At 40.1% G+C, this 17867-nt stretch overlaps 1 protein-coding gene across 12 annotated transcripts in view; it reads right to left on the minus strand.

Annotated features, from left to right (window-relative positions):
- TNRC6A (trinucleotide repeat containing adaptor 6A) overlaps window positions 1-17867 on the minus strand; it is a 42185-nt gene that overhangs the window by 4970 nt on the left and 19348 nt on the right. For 5 of the 12 annotated variants that reach the window (XM_048961267.1, XM_048961263.1, XM_048961262.1 and 2 more), the window contains 14 exons: window positions 15584-15631; window positions 9259-11850; window positions 8254-8418; window positions 7743-7918; window positions 7367-7447; window positions 6887-6938; window positions 5345-5487; window positions 4853-4999; window positions 4543-4680; window positions 4183-4311; window positions 3992-4069; window positions 3530-3740; window positions 2896-2928; window positions 1187-1321 (listed from right to left, as the gene is read on the minus strand). In XM_048961267.1, coding sequence (XP_048817224.1) covers window positions 1187-1321; window positions 2896-2928; window positions 3530-3740; window positions 3992-4069; window positions 4183-4311; window positions 4543-4680; window positions 4853-4999; window positions 5345-5487; window positions 6887-6938; window positions 7367-7447; window positions 7743-7918; window positions 8254-8418; window positions 9259-11850; window positions 15584-15631 — 4128 coding nt within the window. The remainder of the gene's footprint in view (window positions 1-1186; window positions 1322-2895; window positions 2929-3529; window positions 3741-3991; window positions 4070-4182; window positions 4312-4542; window positions 4681-4852; window positions 5000-5344; window positions 5488-6886; window positions 6939-7366; window positions 7448-7742; window positions 7919-8253; window positions 8419-9258; window positions 11851-15583; window positions 15632-17867) is intronic. The other 7 variants (XM_048961266.1, XM_048961264.1, XM_048961268.1 and 4 more) reach the window with 6 other exon arrangements.

Genomic DNA, 17867 nt, shown 5'->3' on the forward strand with positions numbered 1-17867 from the left:
AAAACCAATACATTTATAAATTTAACTAAAATATTAACTGAAGAGAATAAAACCGTGATGTAAGACTCCAGCTGGATAACAAACAGAGCAATATTCTGTGACGAGAATGCTCCTGACAAAGTACCTGCTAAGACTGAAAAGACCTTTAACTACTGGAAAGCTCTTAAGTTTTACTCACATTTCCGTAAGGAAAAGAAAAAGTTACCGGCAGCAGAGCAGGGAACAAAAGCAACATTCACAGTTCTGTGCAAATCCTGTCAGAACTTTGAAAGTTATACAGCAAAAAAAGCCATATTCTACAGTTTCAGAGGAATATACAGCTGTTGCTGTTGATCTAGTGCAATAGAGTTCAAATGATCAAATTTGTAGCACTGTTCAGAAAACGTTACCTACAGTTAAAACACCAACACTTCTGACTTCCACGGCTAATAACTGGCTGAAGCTTAGAGCAAGCAAGTGCAGCAGCAGGATGTCCCCACTACATGCTTCAGGCAGCAAACTATTTCATAGTATTAAAGCAGCTGACAAATCTAAAAATACCCAAACAATCTGAAGACTGAACAGTAATAGGAGACTGGAGACATTTTTAACTATCTTTAGACATAGAACCTTTGTGCTACAGACTCAAGTTTTAACTGGATGAAATTTCAAGCAACTGCAACAGTTGAAACATCACGTGAATCCTGATCACTGGAATGAAATATCAGGGAACAGCTTCGGTTGGAGGGGACCATCGAGCTCCAAGCCCTCTGCCGTGGGCAGGGCTGCCACCCAGATCAGGCAGCCAGGGTCCATCCAGCCTGGCCTCCACAGACAGCAGCACAGTGGGGCAGGGGTCAGCTTGAAAAATCTAAAGCCAGTTTTAAAATTGTATAAGGACTTCCAATTCAGATTAAGGTAAAGCCAGTAGCAATAGGCATGCTGAAAGTCTTAAAAAGGAAGCCTGCACACTGTTCCTACTAGTCTCATCACAGGATCACTTCTGTAAGTTAAAAATATTAAGAAAGCTATGGGCTGCTGTACAACAGAAGCAGCAAGTTTAGCACAGACAACACCATACAAACTACAGCAACACAAGTGTTACAACTACAAGCATAAATAAAGCAAACTGTGTGCATCTTACACACAGAACTTGAAATTCGGAGGTTGTAGGTCAGATGCTATTTAAAGATGTGCTTTAACATACCATGTTTGCTGGAGTTTTGCTCTAAAGATGTGTTCACAGAAATGCTGTCTACTGTAGTCCATTTCCTCAATCGAGATTGTGGTGGCTCTTTAATACTGCTCATATCCATGTTTACATTCAAGTTTGAGTTCATTCCTAAAGGATACACACAGCTTATGAAAGACAGCCTGAATGCCTTTATTCTGTTAATTACCACTACTGTTCTAATCAACATTCAAGAGCATACTACTACAGTTATTTCATGCTTCCAAGTCTGTACGAGAAACATGAGCTTAAGTAGCACTTGATGCAGTCAACTTACTACAGAAGCTAAGCTAAGCAATGCAAAGCACTCTGAAGTTCACAGCTGATGTCTTCATGCAGAAGTGGCAGTGGAAGAAGCCATTGTGGAAGAGAAATTAAAATGTAAACAACATCTAAAAGTGTGGCATTTTAGTACCAGAGCAGCAATGGTGTGACAGTTGAACTCATCTGTACAAAGCACAAGGACTGAACTGAGCTCAACTCTAAAACAGACAGACCTCCTTCCCAGCAGGAGGCTGTGTCAGAACATCCCTATTCAGCGGAAGTTACATACTGCAATTTGTAGTTAGACCCTGAACCCCATTTTTATTCAGGCTTTAATATTCAAAATGCTTAATTCTGTAAAGGAATTGGAACATGACTGCAGCACTGGTCAAACCGGAGAGAAAAACCACACACACAACTCCTCAGATCTCTGCTTCTGATGGGTCTGGTGAATTCTGACCAATTCTGTCACCCTGAACACGCACAGGGCTTCCTGCTCTCATGGCCACATCTTCTGGTGCTGACAGTAGAACATGGAGAAAACAACACACCACAAGATTTCCCAGAACACAATTTGGCAACTTCTGCTCCTCCTCACATGACTTTGCCACTCAGTAATATCCTCCAAGTGCACAAAAACTCCTCTTGGCTCTTTTTTTCATAAAGGGGTGAAGAAATTCCAGAAACTTATTATTTCTTCCCTAAAGCCACTTAACTGTGGATTGAGCACAACTCCACCTGCCTCTTTGACTACACAGGGCTACACCAAAGAGATCCCAAAACATTCACACATACTGCAGGTTACTGAAATGTAGCAGCGACTGAGAAGAGAAAGCAGCTGCTTAATGATATGAAATGCCATTTCAAATGAAGAAAAAATATATCTAGTGGAAACAACAAGACTCCAACACAGATGGGATGCAAATACTTGGTATGAAGTTTGGCAAGAAAGTTCAATGTTCCTTTTATTAGAACTAACAGTGCCTCTAATAGCTAAGCAAACTTAATGCCTCCGCCTTGCCCTTTGGATGAAAGCAGTAGTTAATCTTGATGCCAGACAGCAGCAGCAACCACTAAGTAACAGCCTGGAATTAAGACTGGCCAAAAGCAAAATTCCAGTGTGCCACATGCACTGCAACAGCACAGCCTGCACCAGCTCCCTGGTTCCATAACACTTCACCTACAAGCACAAGGATTTCAGCGGCAGTCTCAACTAAACAAATATTTTTTATGAAAGGCAATGAGAATGCAAAGGAAACCAGCTCAGCAGAAAAGGCAGGACTGAAAGAACACAGAAGAAAAGCAAACTAAAAAGGAAAAACAAAAACAGGGGTAAAAAAAAAAAAACAGAGGTAGATGGTATGCAGTTGTATTAAGATAGCATTTAAAAGGGACCTAAAATAAGGAGAAAATATACAAGCCTGGAATTTCTGAAGAAGAAATTGGACTGAAGCCTGGAAACGTAGGGAGAAAGAAACAGGAGATACTTGTATTTATAAATGGTCAGATATTTTGTCTGGAATGAGGCAGCCATTCTTTAAAAATGCAAAACTAAAAGCTCTTCTGGACAAAACGACCAGAAGAGAAATTAATTTTTTGGTTTTACCCACAAGATTCCAGATTAATTGAAAACTTTCTTTAAAAGTTCAAAGAAACGTGACCACTTCAACTGATTCTCTGTATAGTTTCTGCTTTCCAAACGTCCTTTAGCTTCAGGATATGTGACTGCAAAAGGACTTTGTCTTATCACTGGGATCCACAGGATAAGAAAAAATAAAAGGAAACGGATGCACGATCAAGATGTGCAACATTTTGCTCTGAGATTCTGATAATCGTTTCTGGGAATAAGTGCACTTGTGGGAAAAGCCATTTGTTGTACAAAAGTAACTGGAGGACTCCCAGTAAGAATTACTACTACAGTTAAAATTGTGAATGTTCACAGGATAACAACCACTACTGTTTTCAGAAGAAAACTACAGGCAAAATTGAAAGAAAGGCTGCGCGTCCTTTGTTACGTAAATATTGACCGTATGAAGTTTGCATGAAAAAACTCACCTATAGGGAAGCTGCTGAATGAATTTATTGGTGATGGCCCTTTCTGTAGCTCAGGAGTAGCATGGGGTATGACATTCTCAAGGAAAGATTTCATGGTGGGTTGATGGAGTGACTGCTGTTGAGAGGGTGGAGTTTGCTGCTTCATTAACAGGTTTGGATCAAGCTGACGGGACTGTTGCATCATCTGTTGCTGCATACTAATAGATCGACCCTTAAAAACAGAGCAGTTACAATATCAACAGTCAAAAGCTCTCCTACACTTAAAGCCAATAAGTCAATTTTTATGTTTTGTGCATGTTAACATAGCAAAAACCCAGCATTAAGCTAAGTGTGTTCCTTTAAAGCTTGTCAAAACCCAATTCGCTCTTGCACACTTTTAGAGTGCTTGTAACTGGAAACGCAGCTCACGACCAATGACAATTTTAAAAAAGTGTTTGAAAAGTTAATAATAAAAGTATTTACCTGCTGCTCCTGCTGTTGACGACCACCAGAAGGCATGCTTCTTTGATTCTGCACTTTTTGCTGCTGAGCCAACAACCGCTAGGAGACAGTGTTTTGGTGTGGTTTGTTTGTTTCAGAGAAACGTACAGCTGAGGTAAGTTTCTACTTGCATGTTCAAACAGAACACAGAGCATCTACCTTTTTTAGCTTACCTGTAACTGGGAGATCTGAGAAAGCTGGTTTAACTGGGACAGTTGATTCAACATGGCTACCTGTTGTGGGCCAAAAAGCGGGCTCAGGCCACCGTTGTTTGGTGCATACTTCAGTAATGATACCGGAACCTGCAGAACAGAGCAGCACAATCAGTGAGCGACCAGCACGTGCAAGTAGTTACAGCAGCTGTAGGATATTACTATCTCAGGTCAACAGTTACCTATTTTCTGTAACACTGATCAGGACAACTAAGTTTTCAAACATTTACAGAATAAATATCAGCAATACCAGTAAACAGAAAGTTCTTCTGAAGCAGCATTTTGGTAGCTTATCTGTAGAAGGTTCTGAGGACATGTTACCTGAGGGGATAGTAATGGAGGAGGCACTTGAGCACGTGGATTAGGCTGAGATGAATTAAGAGGTTGTGCTGGAGGCTGCTGCATGCTCCTGGGCTGTGCTGCTATATTACCAACACCAAACACACTGGGATTGCCATTCTGGGGAAAAGATGGATGGTTAGTGACAATAAACCTCTTCCACTACTTCTCCCATCCCTATACATTTTCATTATAACTAAAAGACACATTAATCACATTAATAGCTAGGAGTTATAATAAAAGGTATTAAATGCTGTCAAGTAACATGCCAAGGATATGCACACAGCCTTACCTGTCTAACAGAATTCAAGTTTTGCATACCCAGCCCTGCCAGGGAGCCAAGGGCTTGGTTAGGTAGTGCACTATTTGAAGGGGGAAGCTTCATGTTTTGATTGGACATAAACTGCATGTTTTGGGACTCGTCTGCTACAATGCCATCCTGATTGGACAGACAAACCGATGCGCAACAACCAGCCAGCAAGCAAGCAGTAGGGAGAAACCATTGCCAGGAACAGAAGGGAAGAGTCACATGAGAGTCCAGCATCAGCAGGAAATAGGCAGAAAACAAAAGAGATCAGGTTAGTTATTTGCACTGCAAATGGGCTACAGAAAGTGCTTAGTATTATATATCAGTAAGTTAAAAAGAACAAAACATATCTTACGGATCAATAAGAAAGCACTAAGTTTCTCCTCCACCAAATGCAGAAAGCTACGGAGCGCACACATAATTACTTGTAATGCTGAGTCAAAGTTCAGAACGTCCACCAGCAAGATAGCTGCTAACCTTATCAAAATAAGGACTGCGATCCATGGAAGACTCTTTGGAAATCTGAGGACGAGAACCAGGGCCTTTTCCAACCACACGATTGTAATCTCCAACATTGAGGCCATGCTTATCAATCTCCATTCTCTTATCTTGCAATATCCCTAAAAGGTGAGGGAGATGTGACTACGACGTTGAAGGATTTTCCAGATGCAGTATGAATGGGTTTATGCTTATAAAATACAGAACACAGCTTTCAAGCCTGATACTAATAACAGCAAGCATCAATTCAGTTTTAAACTGCCTGGGTTTTGCTTCAAAGGAAGCAAAGGAGCACTGTGAATCAGTGGCTACAGAAACTTCACATTCAGAATCAGAACAGCGTCAACACTTTGCACACTTCCCCAAAATATTCTCAGCCTGCTCTCAAAAACAAAGCAAATATGATTGTTTAAGTCAAGCATTAATGTCACCTTTTTGTTTTTCTCTGAAGAGTCACAACAAGCACTGTCTGGGATTTGAAGCAGTACCTTTATTACATGCCCTTCGTCTGCATAAGATTTCAGAGGCTCTTTAATTTGATTCAGTTATTGTGGGGGGAATTACAACACAAAAGATGGAAACATTTTAAATACTAGTGCTCACTGAAAGCTCATTTTAACATTTAGCTTCTATTGTCAGTGCCACTAGGCAAGCTGGGAGATCAAAATATAAGCAGCAGTAAAGCAGTGTACTTCAATGCATAATACTCCATTAACACCTCACCGCATGCACTGCAAGGGAATTATTTTCAAGCTAATACTTTAAATTCAAATTCAAGAACTGAGATCATTTAAGCATGAGGTTTTCTATTATGTTTTAAATCTGAAATGCAAACAACTTGTGCAATATAGATCATGAGCCAAAAGTCAAAAAAGTAATTTTCAACTAAACTTAAGAAGTGCAGCTACAATAAACACAACACCACAATTATTTTCCATTACATGTCCTACTATCATATACAGTTAGTCATTTATTAAATTTAATTATCCTATTTTTCATTTGCCAGAGGAATATAATGGCAAATGATCTCAAATAAAGGCTGCTCAGAAGTGATTCTGGCATTCAAATATCAGCTGAAGTAACTGTTCAGTATTAATTTACTTCTTCGAACTGAAAATGTGTTTCCAGGAATGAACCACAAGGAGCGAGTGTGGTATTCAGAGCATTCGTGCCTATTTAGGGAAGCTGTCCACAAAGCACTCTGGCTACTTGTATTAAGAAAACAAAAACCAAAAACCCACAGCACATGAGCATACTTTCATGCCAGCTCTGTATGTATGAGGTTAGTTTGACTTCTGGATTAACAGTACTGCAGCAATCAGGTACGCAGTGTTATATGCACAAGTTTGTTTGGTTTTTTTGCTCTACAAGAGCATTTTTAAGGAAATACTTCATATACACACACACAAATACACACATATATAGTAAAAGAAATTACTATACATACTTCTGAAAACTGATATATTTAAACTAAGAGATTGGAAAGGAAAGCTGTCAAATCTCGTTATTTCCTTTTCTTACCTCCAGACATGTCCATCTTATTGCTCTGTATGGTTTCTTCTGGTGATTCTCTCTGAAGTAATAAAATGAATCAATTATTTAATAATAATCTTTTTAAAAGCTAAAACAAAGAGATTAATATATTATTTCAATTCAGACCTGCAGGAAAAAAAACATCAAGATAATTGGCTCTATCTTAGTGCACTTTGTTCCTTTGATATCTGCTGAAAGCAGACATTTACCAAAATCCACATGCAACTAACCAGAACAACAGACCACTGGATGAATATCTGGGTAACATTTACAACACCTTCCTTCATAAATAAGTCTGTTTATACTGAGAATGTACAAAGGACAATGGATGAGTAACAGAGGAGACAGACAGAAGTAAAAAGGAAAATGCTATGAAAATGAGCTTCAGACAATCAAAAACTTCCATTTTCGTGCATTGCAACTAACACTCTAAGAAGGCAATACTGACAGGAAAGGTATAATACTTACTGAAAAACTGAGATTTGTGAATTGCTTAATGAATGGATTGATCCATGCTTCATCTTGCTTATTTCCACCTTTCATTATTCCCTTAAAAACAGAAAGGAATTCCCATGACACTCAGAAGATGTTTGCCACCTACTGCTTAAACTAAACTATGAAACGTTATGAATGAAGACGAAAGATTAATGGTACTCCACTCAGCACAGCAATCTGTTCTTAGTTTTCAGAAGTGACAACAGTGCAAAAACCCCAACAGAACCTTCTGAGGGAATCGTTTTACACAGTAACAAGAAATAATTTTCAGGAGTCTCAGGACTTTTTTTTGTTTCCATTGCCAACTCACACCTGTGTGTGGACTTGACATTTCACAAGTCACAATTACCTTTGTGGGCATTTTCTTCATATAGGGTGGCCAGTTCAAAGATGTGTTAGCTTCTTGTGAAGAACTGCTGTTCCACATTCCAATCTCTACATCCTCTTCTTCCTCCCAGCTGGTCTGACGACTGCCTGTCAATGGCATATCATCTCCACACCAACTATCTTGCATAGATTTAGGCCCTGGTTGTGGAAAAAACACAAAACAAAACAAAACCCCGACACATTAACACTTCAAACCACAAAAACCTCCACACAAATCAGCTACTAAAACCTGAAGCTAGAAGTAGCTTCTTTAATCATGCCAAGTGCCAGATCAACAATGGTCTGGTGGTGAAGGACACACCAATGAGCAGCTACTCTGATACAAAAAACAAACAAAAATCATCAGTTTGCATTGGATGCCATTAACACAGACAGAAATGAGCTTTATGTTTACTTCAAATTAAAGCCTCCAAAAAAAGATAAGCATTTCACCTTCAGTATTGTTATTCAGAGATGGTGCAAAAAGCACTCACCAGGTTTATTTGGAGCCTGTTGACCAAGAGAAGCGTTTCCCCAGCCAGAGGTGCCTCCTGCATCGCTGATGGGTTCTCCCCAGCTAGTACCAGTGTCCATGGGCTTACCCCACGCTGAAGTTCCATTATCTACAGTAGTGGCTGGAGTAGAAGGCTCTCCCCAACCTTTTTAAAGCAGTATGAGTTACTGGCATGTTTTTGTTTGCTTGTTTGTTTTTTTTTTTAAGCAGGATTTTAAAAGTCACTTTAAAGAATCAAGTGTTTTGCCTTTTCAAAGCCATAGCATACAGTAAAAAGCTTATTAGCAAACATTTACATTTTGCACACAGGTAATTATTACGACAGTAAGCTGTTCCATTAAAAAGCAGCAAAAATACAAATTCCATATATAAAGAATTACATGGAGAATAGGCATTTCTAAAATACTAAGTTCCTAAGTGCTGCTCCTTATGCTTAAGCTACATCTCCTTGCACCTGAAAAAGATAGTACAAAATACTTTGCATGCACCACGCAAACACACCTACAACTATTTACTGCCCCCAAAACTACAAGCCTGCAAATTCTGATCTTTAGTGCATGTAAAGTAATTGTGTTTCATTCCGATAGCAGCTCAACTTGTCTTGTTTGTTTGTTTTGATTCTTCAGCAACATTAAGTTTTAGCTTTTAGAATCAAATGAAGAAAATAACTCCTATTCCTTAGATATATACATTTATATATATTTAGCACTTACCCTTTGCTCCCACACCCCAGGATTCCAGCAGAGCTGCCTAGTCTACATTACTGAAACTATTTAAAATGAGAACAGATCTTCCAATCTGTATAAGAATATCAAAACATCTACCTGCATTCTCCCTTTAAAAGATAATAATGATAATAAAAAGGTACTAACGTTGCCACCTTCACCTCTCCACTTTGAATCTAAAATATGTTATATGAAACAAGTAGAAAAGAACTGTTTTACAATTAAATGAAAACACAAGCTTGTGTAAAGTCAAGTCTTACCAGAACCCGAACTGCTCTCCTTGCTAGACATGGCACTTGAAGACAGTAGCTGCTGATGTACCTGTGCTTGCTGGTCTGAACTGCTGCTACTGTTTGGGACATTTTTATTCCACATATTCACATTTTTGTAGTTGTATTTGCTCGGATCACCCCAAGCAGAAGTTCCATCATCAATTTCCATTTTGCGGCGTATTGATTCAGGGGATGGCTCCTCCCAGCCAGTGGGCTCCTCCTCCTTTGCTGGGGCTGGCATTGGTCCCCCCAGCCAGCCTGAACCCGGTGGTTTATTGGTGGCAGGCGGCGCTCCCCAAGATCCAACATCTTGTTTGTTCCATTCTGGAGAGTTGATTGGCTTTGATGAATCCCCCCAGCCTTGAGGCTGATTGGATTTAGGAGGGTCTCCCCAGCCCTGGTTCTGATTAGACTTTGCAGGCTCATCCCATCCTGAAGAATTATTTGGGTTTGTATTATTACTACCTCCCCACGTAACAGAATTTGATTTACCTGGCTCATTCCAACCAGATACTGATCTGTCACTGTCGCTACCTCCTGAACTGGATTTCTTAGTCTCACCCCAATGGTTACTTCTTGAATTTTCACCCCAGCTGTCACTGGCAGAAACAGCCCAACCCTGGCTGGCCTTCTGTCCTTCTACCCATCCCTGTTTCATCTTCTGCGTGTCATTCCAAGATGACTTTTCCTCTTTGCCACTTCCCCATGATTGATTGCTCTTGACCATTACTGTAGCAGCAGAATCCTCTTCCCACCCCCCTTGGCTATTTGACCCTTTGGAGTCTCCCCACCTTGTAGCAGACTTTGGATCTCCCCACCCTGATACAGATGAGGTATCATTATTATTAGGGCTAGGTCTATCCACACATCCCCCTGAGCTAGAAGTCTGTGTCACAGAGCCTCCCCAGGCCTCTGTCCCATTGTCAGTTTTTCTTTCACCTCTTGGTGATGTTTCGGTATCCCAGGCAGTGTTCTGTTTGATCGGAGTCTGTCCCCAACCAGAATTGGAAAGGACACGTGGATCTAAGTCAGTTCTGTTTACTATACTTTGGAGTAATGCATGCTGGTCAACTTTTCTTCTCTCTCGGTTCTGTCCTTCTGTAGCTACTCTGTCTTCATGGCATCCAGTGCTCTCTGTACTACCTTCTCCGTCCCCTGTACCTGTTTTGGCCCACGCGCTATTCTGCTCAGTTATCTGAGACACAGCAGAACTCTGGCTGTTAAGGTCATCCTCTTCAGTAGATTTCCATCCATTTGTAAACTTCCTGGTATTTCCATTTACACTGTCATTGGAATGCTGATTACTAGGCAGTTTACTCCATTCACCATTTGAAATGTTAGTGCCAGTGTTTTGTGCAGGGTTGCCCCATCCTCTTCTACTTCCGCCAGCACTCGCACCATTTCCACTTCCCCATGGCATACTCTGGGAGTTGACTGTCCCTGCTTCCCACACCCCTCCTCCTTTATTCCCGTTGATTTGAAAGTTAGTGCTGCCAGGCCCACTAATGCCTGACTGCATTAGAGTTGCATTCACAGTGTCACCATTAGCTTGGCTGTTTGGGCCTGAACATTTGTCTCCAGAGTAATTAGAACCATAGGCACCCCATGTAGTACCATAAGATCCACCATTTTTCGCCTCACCATTGCTAAGGTGAGAAATGGAAGTGCCATTTGTAACTGGAGAGGCCTGAATCTGAGAATGATTCATTGTGCTCACACGCCAGGCCCCATGCCCTGTATTATTAGGCAGTTCGTTAATCTGCGCTGAACCAGCAGAGTTTGGTAAACTAGAGGTCATAAAATTAGTAGTGTTATTTGGTCCATTCATTTCAGTGTTAAGGTTTTGAGGTTGCCCACTGAATGAAACCTTCCTTGTACCATTTACTTCAGAATCACAATTTTCCTGAAGGCTTCCCCAGGAACCATGGGCTGAACCACCCACTTTAGAGTTAATACTCTGACTGTTAGATATCTGACCTATGGTACTGCACTGAATATTTGTGCCAGAATTACCACTCCCTACAGACCCTTTCAGGGCATGTCCATTGTTCTCCAATACAGGCCAGGCACCATGGTTGCCATTTGAATTCAAAGTGCTTGGATTTAACCCTCCATTTGATGAAGAGTTTATGGTGCCCCAAGCATTCATTCTATTGTTGCTACTTTCAGATTTGCTGTCAGGAGCATCCACAGAAACTTGACATGTGCTTATTATGGTCCCATGGGATAAACCCCACGGCCCATTAATACTTCCATTGCCCACATTATTGCTGTTGCTACCAACCACAAACTTATTTTGAGAACCATGTCCGATGCCATTTCGAATGCCATCATTTTCACCACCTGTGCTCCCTGAAGCCATTATAATGAGGTTTCTCTCTGACCCAGAGCTAGAGGCAGAGTCAGTGTCCATACATTCTGATGTCAACTCTGGGTCACTGCCAGTGATTGATGGCCATGCTTCTTTGTCAGAGCCGTCTACAATAACTTTATCCCAGTTTGTGCTGGATTCACTATTTGAAGAGACTGGTCCCCAGTGAGAATTTTCATAATGGGATCCTAGACCACTGTGGTTCAGATCTAAAGAGAAGAAGGAAAGTCCAAGACCATCATTATAAACACAGCATTAGTACTTCATTAAACAGAAGAAAAACAATGCACACTAAGTCAAGAATCATTTTGCTTATTTTAACACGAGTCACTGAAAACTACAGAGAAAACTTTACAGCACACCTACTCAGAACATCACCCTGGGCATAACCTAGAACAGTTCTCATTGCATGCACAAAGCAGAATTCTCACAAAAAGCACAACTAAACACCACAGAAAGTACAGTTCTATTTCTTCCAATTAGTGCTGCTTTGGTTGCTTTTAATGCTCTGTATAACCAGATAGAAAATACTTTATGAAAAATCATGTGTGTTTAAATTCAAAGAGATTCTGAAAGGCAGTAATCTAAGCTGGATATTAAACTGACCTAGCAGCAGCAAATGTTCTGAGACAACAGCTGCAGAAATACACACCATTAAAAGATATTATGTATGTTTTCTCAGGTACAAATTAATTCTTTCATACAACAACAACCCGACACAAAAATCACAATGCCAATCCAAAGTTCTGCTGCTGTAGGAACACAGATATAGTGCGCAGCAACTCAACTACTACTTCTTACTGCCAGTTATGTAAGAGCTACCATTTCTTTTTTAATTGATAGGATGATTATGTCCAGGAGTCAGGAAGACACACATCTCAATTGACTTCCAAATATTTTGTGGTTAAGTACACACGTCACAAAGTATTTGCTATAAAATTAAGTGCTGTCAATATTCATTTCATATTTCCAAAGCTTTATTGCAGAGGTTTTTTCCCCCCAAATTGTTAAATCAAAGCACAAATGCACTGCAACATGAGACTATTGGAGTATGAGGCACATGGAAATACAGCAATGAAGATGGCAACAAAACACAAATGCAACACCTTTCAGTGTAGCTCACTTACTATTTTCCTGAACTGAAACAACACATGCTCAGGTGCAAGTCACCTGTCTGCTCAGTATAAAAACACTTCCATTTTTAAAAAAGTCTGCTTTTCTAAAAGCAATGTTTCTGGTTGTTTTTTTTTTTTTTGCCTTTACTTAGAACATGGAAAAAGCATGTGTTCATATTCATTCCAAATGGATTTTTACAGTACATGCCTTACATGTGTCTAGAGAAGGCTACTCACATCGACCTTTACGAAGCTGTACCTGTCCCTGCTAACAGACAGAGCTAACAGTAACAAAACACTACAGGTATCAATCCATAATTCTCTCAAGAGCTCTCTATAGAACATGTAGAGATTGGCTGTTTTTAAATAATACAGTACTAATTTATAAGCTTCTCATGTTTCTTAGAAACAGACTTTAAGTGTGAAGTCTGAAGGGAAGCCACTGGTCCCTGTGGTTTCTCCCTTCTGCTCCCAGCAACACCAGTTCTGTGCACAAACTGAAGCCTCAAGCCCCAGTGTGCTCCAACCCCCTACAGACTGCACCTACTCTATTAAAAACATTAATAAAACTTTATTTAAAACTGCCATCTACATAGAGGTTAAAACATACACAAGATGTGACTTTTGGTAATAACTGTTCAAAACACAGAAAGCATCTGAAGATGACTTGGCAGGAGCCTGTTCCCAGCCCTCTGATTCCACTGCAAGAAGGGGAATGCTGAGGTTTATCATGGTAAGCATGAGTGGCTGAACTGAGAAGTGAAGGTGGTGTCAATTCAAAATTTAAGAGACTTGGAGTGCTACTGCCTCGCAAAAGGAACTTGGCAATGCCACGAGAATGAGAAAATTCTCTATTTTTGAATTAGAACAACAAATCTGAATCATTACTTGACTCCACAGCTCCATGCTCTTGGTGGAGGGAACCACACAGCATCCTTAGGAGAACTGGAAGGCATTCATTCAGAAGAACATAATCTAGATCCTGCCCACTGATATGCCACTGGAAAAAACGCTGTAGCACACGAGCAGCTGTCCAAGATTTCAAACCTCACACTGACATTTCATAAAATGACATTTAACTTACATTAAAGGCTAATCAAAGAGCTGCCTGCATTCGCTTGAAGAAAAGCAAGAGTATTAAAAAGCTGTCCTAACAAAACATGATCTTGTTACATAAGTGCTATCCCAATAACACCATCAACTTTAAAAAACAGCATGGAATTACACAGATAGGTGGCAAGCAGCCTGAATTCAGCGTGAAGAGATACAGTCTATGACAACAAGCCAGAACAAAATGGTAACAAACCCTAATTTGCACAGCAAGATAATAAATTGAAAGAAAGCTTGTATTTATTGAAATCTTCTGTATTAATTTAGAGGCAATACAGTTTGTGACAAGCATAATCATCATGCTTGTGTATTGATTTCCAGCCACCCAGACTCTCATTCTATTACCAACAGAACTACCTTGACTAATCATCTTTTTCCTAAACACAGGTAAATATCAATGATTTCATAAGTTGCACTGCCCTGAAATACTCCTGCTCAAATCTCCACAGCTCACAAACTCCTGAAATAAAAAATAATGCAAGTACTGAGGAAGTAAGCTATTCTCTTTTGCTTCCCATCTGGCAGACAGTACAAGAACACCCTAAAAACTGAACAATTACTTGATGACATACTGCATTTGGTACACAGTAAGATCAGTCAACAGCAGCCTATGGTTTTACCAGGCACTGCCTAAAGGAGTTTTGTTGGTAGCTGTGGTATAAGTACCACCACACTGTTTAAACTAAACTATAGGACTGAGATGCATTGAATCCTGCCTCCTTTTTCAGCTACAGAACTCAGTGATGTGCACATAGCATGCCCACACTGCACCTTCCCAGTTACTGCGTTTTGGTCCTGACGGAAAGACGCACTTCAGCAAACAAGCTAAAAAGCACATTTGTTAAGAGTGACAAAACCAAAACCCAAAGCAGACCCCACTGTGTTTGTTAACCTCAGGTATCAGTTTCTCTGTGGTACAGAAGATCTTGAAGTCTGGTTTTGTCTTTTTGAAGAACTCAAGCTTGAGATGTAGAAGACTGAGCTGTCTGTTTCTGAATAGATGTCTGTTTCTGCCAACACAGGGCAGGAGGGCCACCAAGACAAGGATACCATGTCTGTGCCCAGCTGGCAGCTCTCCCCAAGAGCCAGCCCTGTGCTCTCCCCTCTTCTGCCCCTCCCTGACACGTGCAGCACAACCATGAGCTGCAATTTGCCCATTCTTGGGCAAGTAACTAGCGCTCAGGTAAGTTAATTAAATACCAGGAGCGTCTCACAGCCTCACCTAGCAAACAACACACAGCTGCAGTCCCAGGTACATCAGCCCAGCACTAACTGGGCACTTGGAACAGGAAGGTCACCAGACTGGGACTGTGATCACTACCTCCACATGCTGTGAACCATCTCTGATAGAAAACAAACTTGCATAAATTATTCACCTTAACATCCAGAGACAGCAAGCAAGCAGAAAGGTTTTTTAAAAAAAAAAAAAAAAGCAAAAAGCCTTCATGTTTTAGTGCTAAGTTGCCACATAGCCTAACCTTCCAAAAAAATAATTCTATATGAATTCTAACACCTTAGAAAATTGAAAATATTTACCTAAGTGTAATATGCTATGGCACACAAAGCATATGCAAGCCAGACATTCACACAGCACATGCTACTGAAAAGACATAAGGCAAAGAATCGGAAAAAAAAAAAAAAATCAGACAGAACTGTGTGAGACATTAACTACTACAAACACACCAAGTGTGAAAAAGGTGAGATTGAAATGGCTAACCTGACTGGTTAGGGGAGTGGCTCACCAAGTCCCGAATGGGAGGCATGCCTACAAAAAAAAAAAAAAAGCAAGAAAATTACAGGAGCACTGCTTACGTAACTCAGAGCTTTGAGTGCCTAAACCACTTTTTACTTCTAGACCATCTATTAGCATCCTTTTCAAGAGAGATTTCTCTTGAGAGCGCCCTCTCTCAGTCTATCAATTGCCTCGCCATAGCTCAGAACACAGCACAAGGGGAGACAGACTGATATAAACATCAGTCCTAAATGTAGGCCAGATTAAGTAGAAAATTTGCTGGCTTTACTAAGTATTTCCACAACTAGTTAGCTTTTATACATTTGGCATTTAATTAGCAAATTTGAGACATCCTTAATTTTAAAAGTTTGATCTATAGAAAAAGGAGCACATTTTCAGTTGGAGATCTTAACTGTTACATTTAAGGCAATGTTTCCTAGTTTAAGTCAACCTTTATTTCTACTAACTGCCAATCTTAACTGCTCACTTCTTTCCTTACTCCTACAATACACAAGGAAAAAAAAGACAAAAAACCACACCAACATGAGTCACATGAGTAACTGTTTCCAAAGGCTCCTGGTTGCAAATTAGTTGCACCACTGCAAGATGCATAAGGATAAAGGGAGAGTGACTCATGTCATAAAGGAATCAAAATAACTTAGCCTGGATAAAAGCCAGGATCCTGACAGCTCTTGTGTTCTCTTATGCCCCACAGTTGTAAGCAATTACTGCTAGCAAATATTTCAGGTAACTCTATAAATCATTTCGTTGTAGAATAACCACCTGGCTATTCTGATGTGAAACAAAGCATAAAGGCAAGCAAATGTACCAAGGTGGCATTCAAGACCCTTCTCTCACATGAAGTTTATGTATGGAGGGAAGTTTCAGTACTGCAATCACCTGAATTTGGTATGGAAATGTTCTGGTAAAGAGTTACTGATGTAGATCTCTTAAAATAACCGTGTTGGTACAATATGACTGTATCACTTGCCAAAGGAGCACATGGCACTGCAGATGATTGTACACATTAAATACAGACAAAGGGATTTTTTTTTGCCTATTTATTTAAGGAACCATGTAAATATAGCAGTACTTGTGTTGCCTGGCTTTTACAAATCACCTACCCAAAGTTAGAATCACACCTAAACTCAAAGAGGTCCCACTCCAGGGTATATTGGAGAAGGACAGGTTGGAGTCTAAAAGATGAACTGTGGAAGGTAAATAAGACCAAGGCTTTCAGCTCCAAAAGAATTAAGGTACTCTTGCATGATGCTGGACTACCATCACCTCTACATTACTTCACAAAGCAATTCATTAGACTACATTCTGAAACCATTACAAAAACCCAGCACTGAAAAATCATTTTCCTTTATTGTCATCTTTCCTACATATTTCAAGGCACTCACCTTCACAACATCCCAGACAGACACTATTGCTGGTTGTACTAGACAAAAGAACTTTCAAGCAGACTCATACACAGCACATACAAAAGTGAGATCTTGGCCTCCCAGTCCCATCTGCCAGATTTGACCAGTCTACCTTGCACGTACAGGAATGCCCCGAGTACAGCTCACAGTTTAAAAAGATCTGCCATCGCAGTGACTGAGAGGACACTAAAGAGAATACAAATCTTTTGTAAGATGGGAAGGTAATGTAGCCAACGTTTTTCTCTCCTAAAAGGCTCTTACAATCTTTTAGTTACTTGTCAGACATGTAGATCTACTACTATTCAAATACTGGATGAGCTTCACGGTCCTTTCCAACACAAGCTGCTCTGTGATTCTAGGATTTTCTAAAACAATCAAGATTCAGGTTAACGAAGAAAGAGAAACTGACCTAGCAACAAAAGCAATTTGGATATTCTGAGATGTCATATCCCATTTGTTTCTAAATCTAAAAAACAAAAGTCTGAGATACTACTCAGAACGCTTTGGAAGTTGAAAGATCTTTCTTTCTGATGTACATGAATCAAAATCAAATGCAATTCTTTGTACCATTATCATTTGAATCACTTGAATCAATTATTAGGATAAAGAACAGAAATTCAGAACATGTAGTAGCTGTCACCTTGGCTTAAATATCTGCTCAAAAATAGGTATGCATCTGCTGTATACCACCAGCAAAAACATACAAAGATGCCATTAGTTTCAGGCAAACTTGCACAAAGATGGCTGAAATTATCCTGTAATGTTTAACATTAAGCTACAACACCAGAGAATCTCTCATTTTGCCACAGCTTTCATTCGAAGTTTAAGTAATATTAGAACAA

The sequence above is a fragment of the Lagopus muta genome, chromosome 15 (assembly GCF_023343835.1).
Source record: "Lagopus muta isolate bLagMut1 chromosome 15, bLagMut1 primary, whole genome shotgun sequence".
Classification (NCBI taxonomy): domain Eukaryota; kingdom Metazoa; phylum Chordata; class Aves; order Galliformes; family Phasianidae; genus Lagopus; species Lagopus muta.